At 48.3% G+C, this 13,405-nt stretch overlaps 1 protein-coding gene across 1 annotated transcript; it reads right to left on the bottom strand.

Moving 5' to 3' along the window:
* Positions 1-11,252: 11,252 nt before the first annotated feature.
* On the bottom strand, positions 11,253-13,400 carry LOC102763915 (MAGE-like protein 2; the record flags this gene model as incomplete). Its single annotated transcript, XM_006771757.2, has 1 exon — positions 11,253-13,400. A coding segment is annotated over one exon (1,587 nt), but the record flags the coding sequence as incomplete, so codon positions are not given.
* Positions 13,401-13,405: the final 5 nt, after the last annotated feature.

Here is a 13,405-nt window from a genome sequence, read left to right as displayed (position 1 = left end):
CCAGGAGTGTGGTGCTCCCCTCCCCCCCCCAAAATAACACAAATGTTATTGTTGTTTTTTTGGTGTGTGGTGGTGGTGGTGTGTGTGTGTTGTTTTTTTTCTTGGTGCAATGCCTCTTGACTGTCAGTTTATGGTTTATTTTGTCATCTCTGTTTTCAACAGGATTGACTCAGTTCTAGGCTAGTGTTTACAGGACTTCCACACTCATTGTGAAGCCCCTCGAGAGTATGTGGGACAGGGTGAAGGGAGAAGTCTTAACTGAACAGAGGAACTCTGTGCTGCTACAGCCTTAAGACACCTGGACCCACCCCGGGGGGGCCCTGTGGCAGCTGCTCTCTCGTCTCCGCTGTTTACGTGTGTTTCTTCCCTGATTCAAGTGCACTTTCTTAACTGTGGTGACCTTGTGGTTTTTCTGTGAGCCAGGTATCTATGTTTACATGTTCTCATCCTGCTTAACTTGATGTGAAAGTATTTCTACTTGGAAGTATGTATTTCAGACTTGGCATACCAATCGATGTGCGTAGAAGTGAGTACCCAAGCGATGTATTTGAGCCCTGGCCGGTTCGGCTCAGTGGATAGAGCATTGGCCCGCGGACCAAAGGGTCCCGGGTTTGAACTCCGGTCAAGGGCACGTACCTCGGTTGCAGGCCTGATCCCGGCCTTGGTCTGGGCAAGTGCAGGAGGCAACCAGTCGATGTCTCTTTCTCTCTCTCTCTCTCTCTCTCTCTCTCTCATCGATGTTTCCTTCTCCCTCTGTCTCTCTCCCCCTCCCTTCCACTCTCTCTAAAAATCAATGGGAAAACGTCCTCAGGTGAGGATGAACAACAACCACAAAAAAGTTATTTATTTGAAAATGTCTCTATCAAGGATATATCGTATGATGTTTATGTAGTAAAGTAAATATTGAGCTGGAAGCTAAAGGTCACAGGCTAACAGAAATTCGCTGTTGTGTGTGAGTGTGAGGTGGTGAATAATTCTTGTGTTCCTTCCACAGGCGTCAGTGGTTAGCATCTGTTGAAAAAAGCTATTCAGACGGATCTGGCCAAATACGGCACAGATCCTAAAGGACTTGCTAAATAGGCCGTTGGTTATTTCTGTGGTGGCTTGACTAGCTCACTCTGCTGTTACCAATAAAGAAATGTGTGTTTACAACCTTCTCATTTTTCCTTATTACAGCACAATTCTGGACACAGCTCTCTGTATTCCATATTTTGTGTTATCTCTAGACATTCCGCACGAGGGGCTTTGGACAGACATTTTCAACATGTCACTGAAAAGCTTTTCAAAGAGCAAGTAGAAAAATTAAAAAAAAAAAATTGAAACCAGTCAGAGTACAAGATTGGAAAGGCAAAAAAAATTGAAATCTAGAAATGAACAAAAACGAATTAAATGCAACAGTCATGTCAAAAGTTTAGAACACAAATACCCCATAATTAGATTGCATGAGCATGTTTTAGCAACTAACAGCCACAGTTTGCCAGCCTTAATTATAATGAAAATGAAACTCTATGCTCTTTAAAAGACACGGCTAGAATGTAAGAATACAGGAACATTAAAAGCGATAGCATAAAAAAGAAATCGATCCAACAAGGAGGCTGTGCCTTCTTATCGACAAAGTGTATATTAAGGATAAAAGCATCCCTGGAGATAAATACGGACGGCATAGAATTCAGTTAAAATGTGCCAGGAAGATAAAACTACCCCAACTCTGTAGTCATTTAATAATAACCCAGCATCAGATGCACAAATAAATAATTGGTAAGAACAGAAAAATTACAGTGTTTGCGTGAACAGTTTTTGAAAGTCTTTTCAGTAACAAACAAGGAAAGAATGTAAGGTGAGCACAGGGTTTTAACCATTGAGTGGACCTGTCTGAATTCACTGAGATTGCTCTCCTGTGGGCCGACGGAGCTGAAAATACGCATCCCAGGAGATTAGGCATCGCACGTATTTGCAGAGCTTCTACCATGTGTGCTTAGCACTCCACAAAGCATGAGTTTAGTTCCCAGAACCCCCCATCTCCCCCTTACTGTGTTTTTTTCTCATCATCCTGATGAGTCCAAGAGGTGAAATTACTTGCTGATATCACTGTGGCCTATGGGTATAAGTTACCTGTAGGTACTCAGTGTATTTCCAGGCCACAGACACCGTGAGCCCCCACCTACATGGCCACGAGCAGGTGGGCCACATGACCCTGGCTACCAGAAGCACACCTGCAGTCTCTGAGGAGGGATGGTGTGCCAGGTGGGACAAAGGGGGCCGTCACGAAACTCCAGGAGAGTGCGGCAGTCCTGGGCTTTCTCTGTGGGCCGCCAGACGCAGTGTTTCTTTACGCTGCCTCTCCCCTGTGACGTGACGCCAACGAAAAGTCAGTATTCAGCCTGTTTCCACTGTGACTCTTGCCATAGCCCTTCCCTCTTGATTCCTTCTTATCCCAGAGAGTTCCCCCATCAGGAGGCCCTGGTTGCCCGGCTGTTACTGGCATGCAGGGTGAGTGGTTCGACGTGAGATCTAAGCGTGTGCCCACCCCCAAGGACTGAGCCGATGCCAAAGGCTCAGTGAGCTTTGAGCGGTGGCTAAGCCATCAGGGGGATTTTTAAACAGCCTGGAAAGCTCGGAGAACTTTGTTCTAACGAACGCTACCTGATGTTGTGAAATGCCACGGTTTTTTATTCCCATAGAATCTTGCACCAGATAACAATCATGACATTCAGGAGGGGCCGTGGGACCTGGGTCCCGTACTCTGCAGGGGTGTTGTGAGGATCAAGCATGATTAGGCAAGGAGCTTGAATCCTGTGGTATTGTTTAAAGCAGCAATTTTGAAAGTGGGACTTAGGTATGCTTGTGGACCTGAACAGAGCTGACGCAAGAATTGACAGTCCACTACTTTTTTTTTTTTCTTTTTCTTTTTGGGAACCTTTGGAACTGGAATTAATGTAACATTATTATTTTATTATTATTTTCATAGAAAGGGGGCTCATTCCCTTTTGGCCATCATTTCAAAGAGGCCCGAGTAATTCTCACCCCCAGCAAAAGCCATCCAAGTAGAACTAAAATGCGATTCTATTCCTGAAAATATACTACACAACAAAAATGTTTCCTTTAGGATGGATGCCTACCTGAGTCAACTAAGAAATAAGATGATGTGTACCAATAGGAAATTTCCTGTCCCTCATCAGCTCCATCAGAAAGAGCTTAATTGGTAGGGATGTCACTGACCCCCAAGGCTGGGTGACATGTCCCCAGGGTCCATCCATGGAGACAGCTGGCCACCCTTGTTGGGGTCAGGAAGAAAGGACCCTTCCCCCCACACACAGAGCTTTGCTCTGAGGGATTCAGAAAGGGTGTGGGCCCTTCCTCCGTGAGGACTCATACACTCAGCCCTGGGGTCTGTACAGAAGATTTGATTGTAACCACATGAAAAATGCCCGGGTGAAGCAAGCCTGACTTGCCCACCCTGGGTGTGTCTCAAGTTGGTAGGTGTATAGACGTACAAAGACGCTAAAACTTTATGTGGTACTCTCTCCTCTCGAAGCCTCGCCCATCATTGTTTGATGGGTGGAATTTCAGTGATGGGAAGGGAAATATTTCCAGTTCATAAACTTTTTTTTTTATAAGTTTTGTGAACATTTTTTGGGGGAGGCTGGTCTCTGTTTCTATAGATGATGCTAAAGTACAACCCTCCCCATAGAAGAGAGCTGGGGTGTAGATGGGGAGAGGGGTGCTTGGGAAATGGCCCAGCACTAGTGCCAGAAAAAATACATCAGACTTTTTACCATGAAAATGTAGACTAAATTCCATTTTCCATGTTGAATGACAGCTAACAAAAATAATTGTATTCGGTCACAATGAGCCTGTCAATTGAGATCGAGAAATTAGTAGTATAGGCGACATTCTCTGATGTCGATACAAGGAAATAAGCGACCGCCACATGACAATTCTTTTAAGTATCTCTCAGAAAAAATTTGGTCAAAGAATGAATGAATGCAGAATCATTCAGCAAGATAGAGTAATTAAAAATGATGCACGCCGTGATCTACAGGATAGTGCTGGTCTGTGCTCAGAGTGAAACCAAATTTAAATACGATACAAAATGCATTGCCCAGAAAGACCAATTACGTAATAAAATAAGTATCCAAATCTGTAAACTTTAAAGACAAAACAACATACATGCAAGCACGCACACACACACATAATCAGAAACAAGATTAAAGCAAAAATTAGTGGGTGAGGAAACAGGAATGTAAAAGCTGCTTCTTTGGAAGAAAAAAAAAACACCCCAAAACAGATAATGTAGTAACTTGACCAAAAGTTAAAGGAGAAAGTACAGCTGTCCCTAAGGAAGACATCTGTATGACTTTCAGCTGCTTCCAGGCTACAGTTCTGAAAGGTCACACGTAAGCAGGACGTAGCCGTACCTGGTGGTCAGCTACTTTCTAGACAGTTGCCCGGAAGTTGTTGGTTCAAAGCCCCAGCATTCATTGTCTGAAGCCGGACAGCATGGATGGACCCGGAGAGCACTGCGCCAAGGGAAGTAAGCCAGTCAGAGAATGAACACGTACCACCTTGTCTCACCCCTGCGTGGAATCTAGTGAACAGAATGAACTAGCAAGCAACGTGGAGACAGACGCCTGGACACAGAGAACAGACTGACGGCTGTCAGAGGGGGAGGATGCTGGGGGCTGGGTGAAAAGGGGGACGGGATTGAGTCAATGGGGAAAAAAAAAAGACTCATGGACATAGACAACAATGAGGTGATTACCAGAGGAAAGGGGGAAGATAGAAGACGGTAAAGGGGAGATACATGGCGATGAAGGGGGACTTGGACGGTAAGGACACGAGACGAAATACAGATGATGCACCATAGAGCTGTATTCCTGAAGCTTATGTAATTGTATTCACCCGTGTCACCCCCATGCATTAAAAAAACACAAATAAATAAAAACCTGCAACATACCTTCAGAAATGTGAGCTGCCTGTTGTTAGCCGGCCCACAGCAATGAACTTCCGTCACTCTTGTCTCTGTCTCCCACACTCTGACCTGTTGACTCATGTCATTTCATTCAGGGACATCTCAGAATTTTTCTCCCATCACCTCTACCCACTTCTCTCATCTCCCGCTCTCTACCCCTCGAAACCACCACCGACCTGCTGTCTGTTTCTGTGAGTTTGGGTGGGTTTTTTTTTAGATTGCACATATACATGAGATCATACAGTCTTTGTCTCTAACTTCCTTCCCTTGGCATAAGGCCTCCAGGATCATTCATGGCTTTACAAATGGCAGGATTTCCTTGCATTTTTTAGGGCTTAATAATATTTCATTGTAGGACATAATTTATACCAAAGTATAACCGGTACACACACACATCCGCCCTGCCCCCCACACGCCCATGTGATCCACTTTATGAAAAGTGTTGGAAAAATGTAAAAAATAAAGATTAGAGAAAAAAATACGAGTAAAAATATTGCTGCATTTTGATACTTTTAAATAAGTCAAAGGGAAGTAATCCCGTCAGCTTGGATCAGGCCCAAACAAGGGGGTCCCTTGTCTTTACTGACAGCGAAGATTATTTCGACAATGAATGCGTGGCCCACAGAAACAAAAATGAGACAGACCGACATTTCAAGGGAAAGACGTGAAGTCATCTCTCTGAGCAGGTGATAGAATATTGCACGTTGAAAATCGAAAACTGCCCTAGCTGGTTTGGCTCAGTGGATAGAGCGCTGGCCTGTGGCCTAACGGGTCCCGGATTTGATGCCAGGTCGAAGGCACATACCTTGGTTTCAGGTTTGATCCCCAGCCCTGGTTGGGGCATGTGCGGGAGGCAACCCATTGGTGTGTCTCTCTCCCATCAATGTGTCTCTCTCCTCTGTCTCTCCCCCGCCCTTCCACTCTCTCTGAAAATCAATGGAAAAATATCCTCCGGTGAGGGTTAACAACAACAAAGAAAATAGAAAACTACCCGGAAAACTTCAAAAAGGAAAAAAACAGTCAGGTGCTAAGAAAATCCTATCTAAACTGACAGTCACGGAGAAAATGGAATGAAGACCCACTTTTCATGGACACCCCCCCAAAACAGGTAGTGGCTGGTGGGATACCAGTGGCTGAGCCCTGGACTAGAACTCACCGCCTTCCCGTGGCTGCATTTGAGAACTGTTTTTATCCTCTGCTTGTATCTTTAACAATTCCAGATCTCCTGGGTTGGAGGTTGAGTGTTGGTATCTTTGTTTTTCTTTATACAAATTCCTAAGGGGAGGTGGTTGAGCCTCCCACGGGGTAAAAGATAGGAAGAGGAAGAGATCAAAGACCAAGGCCAAACTCCCTGTCTTCTGATGTGGAATTTGAGACACGAGTCAGGACTTTGCCCAGAGCCATGAGGCAGGGGCTGACGCCGAATCTGGCTTCTCCTAACAGTTTAAGAAACAACACCCATTCTTGCATCATCTTAAGGGGCCGGCTGGTATCTTCCCTTCGGAGTTTCCACTAAACGGCACTGCTTATATGTGGCAGAAACTCCCCAGTCTTGGAGCAGATCTGTATTGGTAATTAATTCCTTGAAAAAGAAAATCAACGGATGCCTGGCTGGTATGGCTCAGTGGTTGAGCATCAACCCATGAACTAGGAGGTCGCTGTTAGGTTCCCGGGTTGCGGGCTGGATCCCCAGGATGGGGTGTGCAAGAGGCAGCTAATCAATGATTCTCATCCTTGAAGTGTCTATCTCTCTCTCCCTCTCCCTTCCTCTCTGGAATCAGTAAAGAAATATTTTTAAATATTTATGTGGCATGTCCAAGGATCTAGAATAGCAAACATCATTTGGAAAGAAAGAATAAATCACTGTGCTTAATTTCAAGGCTTACTGTGTAGCTACAGTAGTGAAGATGGTAGTGTTGGTGGATAGATACATACATCCAGGAGACAGACTAGAGAGCTCAGAAATAGCTCACACAAGTGCAGCCAGCGGATCTTTGACGAAGGTGCAAAAACACAGGGAGAAATAAATCTTCTACACTTGTAATCAGAATAAGCTCAAAATGGATTACAGATTTAAGTATAAAGTACAAAAGCACTAAAAACAAGCAAGCAAACAAAACCCCCAAACTCCTAAACGTTTAGAATAAAACTAGGAGAAAATCTTTAGGACTTAAAGATCCGATGGAAGATATTTAGATATGAAATCAAGAGGGTGATTCATACAAAGAAAATAAATCCACGAATTAAACATCATCAAAATGGAAAACTGCTGCATGAAAGGCCCCGTTACGACGAGGAAAAGCCACCTGCAAGCTTTCCCTGTCTCACGAAGACGGAAATCCAGGTGAAAGACGTCCCGGAAACCCACATTATGAAATAAAAACGTATCATTTAGAAAAGGGGCCAAGAGGATGGGCAGACAGCTCACCAGCGAGAATATAGCTAGTAGTGTTCTACTGTCCCTTCCTGGGATTCACCCTGAGAACCTTCCGGAAGGGTTTGGCAGAAAGAAAGGGAACCCCAAACCTGGGCTCTCCAAATACATCTGCTCGAAGTCCTCCTTCTCATGGAGATTCTATCCAGAGAGGCCGTGCCTGTTGTGCCAACCATTTCTTTTCTGTGCCCCTACCCCTTGGTGGGTTGGGGACAAGAAAAAAGTTAAGAAAGGGGAGGGGGGGGGTCCTCTCTAACGGTGACAACCTTTTATGTGGGAACTCGAAGAGTTGCTAGAACTTCCCAGCAGAGGGCGCCCTAGCCTTTCAAGTCTTAGAGCCGTGGGTGAGCCATGTGGTACAGTTGTGGGTGTGAAGGGAAATGAAGAACAAGTGGACTGCGTGCCCCCTGGAGGCCACAGGGACCCTGAAGAATGCTCCATCATCCATCACAGCTTCAACCATCAATTCCCGTGTTGCTTTCTTTATATATGACTTTGACAAGTAACTGGCCTGCATCTTTTAAAAAAATTTTTTTAATATATTTTTATTGATTTCAGAGAGGGAGAGAGAGAAACGTTGATGATGAGAGAGGATCGCTGATCAGCTGCCTCTTGCAGGCCCCACCCTGGGGCATGTGCCTTGAGCAGGAATCGAACCAGGGACCTCCCGGTTCGTAGGTCAACGCTCAACTACTGAGCGACGGCCGCCGGGCACTAGCCCACATCTTGATTGCTCTCCGGAAGCATCGCTCAGAGTAGAAATTATCCCCCCACATCGGATCATCCCTTTTAGAGAAATATCCTAAGATAGCCACTCGCTTGTAACGGAACGTCCTACACAGCTTGTACCTAAACATCCTGAATTTGGTCACTTGGAGAAATATTTTTAAATTTCTCTTTCCCCAGGAGTGAGACAGCGTCATGGGAAATGGCTTTTGTTGAGATAATGTTACGGCTTTGATGGGAGTCTACTGGCCCCCACTTAAAAATTTTTTCAGGCCCGGCTGGTGTGGCTCAGTGGTTGAGCGTCCACCTATGAACCAGGAGGTCATGGTTCAATTCCCGGTCAGGGCACAGGCCCGGGTTGCGGGCTTGGTCCCCAGTGTGGGGCGTGCAGGAGGCAGCCGATCCATGATTCTCTCTCATCGTCGATGTTCTCTCTCTCTCTCTTCCTTCCTCTCTGAAATCAATCAAAATACATTAAAAAAAATATTTTTCAGGCACATGTGGTCATGTTTCTGATCTCCCAGAATGTCATTTAGCGTTGGAGCCAATGGCAAGTTGTTTTCTGGGGAAATCTTTGTCTTTTCAGAAGAAAACTCATTAGCCCAACTTGATGTTAGTATGACTGGCTCTATTGCGGGGGGTTTAGGGGGGGGGGGAAGGTACATATTCTACTTAATATCTCCCACCCCGATAAGCATGTTTTTGTGAAGAAATCTTTGCTCCCACGGAAGGTTATTTCCATTTGCTCTAGTCCCATATGAGTTTCTGAGTAGAAGAGCTTTCATATCGTTAAACACCTCAAAGACGCAGTCAGCTGACTTTACCTCAGGGAAGGTTGTAGTACTTTGCACTTCCGTGCGTAGCGCCTAAGGATGCCACTTGCATGACTTTATGTATATTAGGTGTTCCACGGGCCTTCATTTTATTCGATGCCAATTTAAGACATGAAAACAGGAATACTGGCCTGATGTTTCTGTCTTGGGATATTAGAGAGGTGCAGCAGTTTTCAGAGTTAGTTCCTGTTTATACTTCTTTTTTCTTTGTCATTTAATACTTTTCCCCATTTGATTTCCGGGACTCTATTCTTTTCTCCATCTTACGATAAAAAGCCTTGCGTTACATTTATCTACACTTTAGTGCTTTCGAATAATTGGGTCTTGAAATTGTTCTTACCGCTTCTCACCCTATCTGTCCTCAGATGTTGTTTTCTGCCCCTGCTTTCGTAATATCTTCCCTCTTTTCTTACACTTTTCAGGAGCATATCCGGCTAATTTATTTGTACTTAAAAATTCATCATTATTGTAATTTGCCTCTCCTTACAGTCGGATACAAAAAAGTTCTCAAATGTCGTGATGGGAAGGCCATGAGTTCCGTAGTCTGGGGCTCAGCCACGGCATTCCACCAGACACTACGTATTTGGGGGGGTTTCCGTGAAAAGTGGGTCTTCATTCCATTTTCTATATGATGGTTGCTTTAGATGAATTATAAATCACAAGTGTCATCTGATGCTACTTTCCAATGTTGATACACAAAGAACATCCTTTTTAAAAAAAATATTTTGAGAGAGAGAGAGAGAGAGAGAGAGAGAAACATTGATGTGAGATCAAAACAACCATCAGCTGCCTCCTCCACGCCTCCCATTGGGGATCGAGCCCACAACCCGGGCAAGTGCCCTGACCAGGAGTCGAACCGGCGACACCCAAAGACCATCTTGCTCCAGCCACCCACCCATGAGTGAATGATGTAGAGGAAACTAGAGAAACAATAATGCATGAAGCAGAAACAAACAAGAAAGACTGGAGCCAGCAAACCCTCTTTGGGGGTTCATTCTCAGCTGCCTTCCATGGCAGTTGCTGGTCCCCCAATAACTGACTATTGCTTTGGGGGCAGAAACGCTGTGCTACTTCATGACCCAGCATGTTTACAAAAAAAAACCCACACACACCTGCCCCCACATTTCAGGGACCCCTGGTCACGTGGACAACTTGCCGAAGACCCCCCCTGTAGCCAGGCCCATGGTCCTAGAAAGTGTGGAGAAGAGGTTTTACCTTGTGCTATGACAGAAGAGGAAATAAGGAATGTTTGGGCGGGAAAGCTTTGGGCAAAGGTGATGAGGCAAGTAGTAGCCACAACCCAGGTGTTTGGGGGGGCGGGGGGCGGAGGGTGACGTTGTACACCCGGCAGCTGCCGGAGTGACAGAACCAGGGTCGACCGCTAGGTGGCAGGCGAATTCCACCATCACCAGGACCGCCTACCTGGGACTTCATCTTTACCCAGAGATGGGGGGATAGGTGGATTAGGGTTGGGGGGCTTTGATCCTTATAGGACAGTAGGGGTGGCGGCAACACTGATGACCCCCGTCCTCTTGAAGAGAGAATGACCCCAAGAAAGTTTTCTATACATCAGCCCGGTACAGGCGTGAATATCTTTCCCCCAAAACACCCAGGATGGTATACTGGTCCCTTGTGACCCCTCCCTCACCAGTCCCTGCACCCCAGGACTCCGATATTGGCAGCTGACGTCCCCTGCATGTTAGGGTTGAGCCCCTTAACCCTAGGATCCCCTTCCCCTCCACCATCACCCCCAATATATAGGCCCCCTCATTGGTTGAAGGCTGTTGTTTCCTCTTTCCTATTAGAAGCCTGGATATTTTGCATGTTTCCACCCCAATATCCGTGTGATGATACAACCCAAGTCCCCCCCGCCCCGAGCTACTAGACACCCTAAGGTAAGGTGGAGGGCCCCCCTTACCCACATAACCTCAAGAAAATGGGCTTCGAATGCCCACCTTTTTGACCTGGCCCCGGCCTGTGTCATTGAATGGATCTACCTGCATTTAAACACTCGCCTACAATGGGAAGAAATAACGCCCACTGTGAGGGGTTTTGTGAAGTCTGGACTCTTGGTTTGATGTCAATCTTATGTTCCACCGCCCCCCAACCCCTCCCCCCCCAAGCCCCATTAAAACCCTTGCGTTTTTAGGAAGAATGTACCCCAAGTCTCTCGTCGTCGTGTTTATGTTCTGGTGTATTCAGAGGGGAGGGGGGAAACACACATGCACACACACAACTTGGCTCCCGCCCTGGCGAGTAAAAAAACGAGAATGAAGACAAACTCCTCTGTGTTATGCTGAAAGTATATTTATATAGATATAGATATAGATATTTATTTCTCTGCAGACAGCGTGACGGATGAGTCATGTTTTTACACGTCAAAGAACAGCCTACTTTCAACACTACAGAGTTTTGTTTTTTTTGCACCAGGGTGAGATGGATGGCTGCGTCTCAATTCATTTCACAAAGCCAGCACAACTCCGGGTACAGCCACAGGAACGAGTCGAACACGAAAAAACGAGAGAGCGAGAGAGAGAATCACACACAACTCACTGAAGTACACAAGTGCCAAGAGGTACCCAGGAGAACAGTAGCCACTTGAAAGTCAACAGCACGTGAGGATGTATACAAAGCTTTGGCAGATTACAGGAACCAGGTCTGAGATCCAAGTGTACACATAGGTAGGATTGGAACAGAAACACCAGTAAACGTAACGACACAACCCCCTCCCCCCCACCCCCGACCCTGCACGATACACACACGCGCACGCACACGCACGACGACCCTGTGAGTGGCTCTTGGCCCCGGGGGGACACGAAGGAACAGAGAGAGCGGCTAAGTTTCCGACTTAGCGGGGACGGGACCTGCGGAAGCGACCCCCGGCCCGACCGTAGTAGGGCCCCAGCTCCTCGTAATCCCACTCATCATCGGACTCGCACTCGGCCAGGGCCTCGAAGTAGTGGAACGGCCAGCATTCCGGATCCTTGTTATGGAGTTTGGCCAGGAATTTGAGCACCAGCATCTTGCTGATCTCCATGAAGGCCCGGGGGCCCCAGAGGAACTCGTACTCAGTGGGCTGGGTGTTGGGGACCTCCCTGTACTCTAGGTACTTCTGCCTGACAAACTCCTCGGTGATGAGCTTCTTGACATTCCCTAGGAGACCATGCTCCCCCCGGACATCCAGCCCCAGCTTCTCCAGGAAGCTGTAGAGCAGGTCTTCCCGGATGCAATTGCCTTTGATAAAGATGAGGCTCAGGACCGCCATCAGGAGGCCCAGCTTGGGGATCTCCAGGCAGGGGGGTGGCGAGGCCACGGGCCCGCCCCCGAACTTATTGATGATAATGTAAGAGTGGGTCTGGGGGTCGATCTCCTTCAGCTGATACCCAAAGACACACTCGAGCTTGTGGTTGGCACGCTTGATGATCTCTAGGGACTCGTCCTTGTACTCCCGGATGATGAACTTCACCATCTCGGACCGCCTGATGGGCACGTTGCCTCCGTCCTTGACCAGGAGGAACTGCACCAAGGCGTTGGCTCTCTCATCTAGGGGGGACACGGGCCCCGCCTCCCCCTTGGGCTCATCCTGGCTGGTCCCCACCCCCAGGGGCATGCCAGAGAGCTCAGAAAGCATCAGAGAGTGGGGGTTCCCCGGGTTTTCCCACGCGCCCAGGGCCCTCGAGGTGCCCGGCCCCTCCCAGGCGCTCAGGGCCCAAGAAGTGCTCGGCCCCTCCCAGCCACTCAGGATCCTGGAGGTACTGGGGCCCTCCCAGCCACTCAGATCGCGGGCGGCAGAAATGGGGTCCTCCCAGTTCCCCAGAACCTCCCAGTCATTATAGTTCATGTTGGCCCAGCGACGCGGGGGCTGCCAGTTGCGCATGGCCAGCCCGCGGCCGCCGCGGCCGCCGTTGTCTTCTCCGTAGTAGTCGTCGTCCTCCTCGGTGTTCAGATGTTTCTTCTTCCGGGTGGCTTTGCCCCCGGGGCGCCGGGGGGGCTCGTCGGGGGTCTTGGAACCCTCCTGCGGGAAGGCCATGGCCTGGGGGGCCGCCGCCGTGGCCATCAGCATGGTGGGCTCCGCCTTGGACCCGCTGGGGGCATTCAGATTGGGCTGGGGGACCCAGGGCACGGCAGGCAGGGCCTCGGCATAGGCAAAGGGATCCTTGGGGGCCAGCGGCAGCGACCTGGGCAGCTCCGGGATGGCGGGGGGCCCCTTGAAGGCGTCAGACGAGGCCGGCTGGAACTGGGAGGTGGACGGGAAGCAGCCCCTGGGGGTGGGCGCGTAGGCCTCCGGGGTGGCCGGCAGGCTCTTCCAGGCCGGCGGGGCGCGCGTCGCCATCCCCTTGGGCGCGCAGAAGGTGGCGGCGAAGAGCATGCGCTCCTTGGACGGGGCCCGGCGCTCCTTGGAGGAGGTGCGGCGCTCCTTGGACGAGGAGTTCCTACGGT

Source organism: Myotis davidii, unplaced genomic scaffold (assembly GCF_000327345.1).
Source record: "Myotis davidii unplaced genomic scaffold, ASM32734v1 scaffold164, whole genome shotgun sequence".
NCBI classification, from domain to species: domain Eukaryota; kingdom Metazoa; phylum Chordata; class Mammalia; order Chiroptera; family Vespertilionidae; genus Myotis; species Myotis davidii.
Note: the sequence above shows the minus strand (reverse complement) of the source record. Positions and strands in the feature narration are given on the sequence as shown.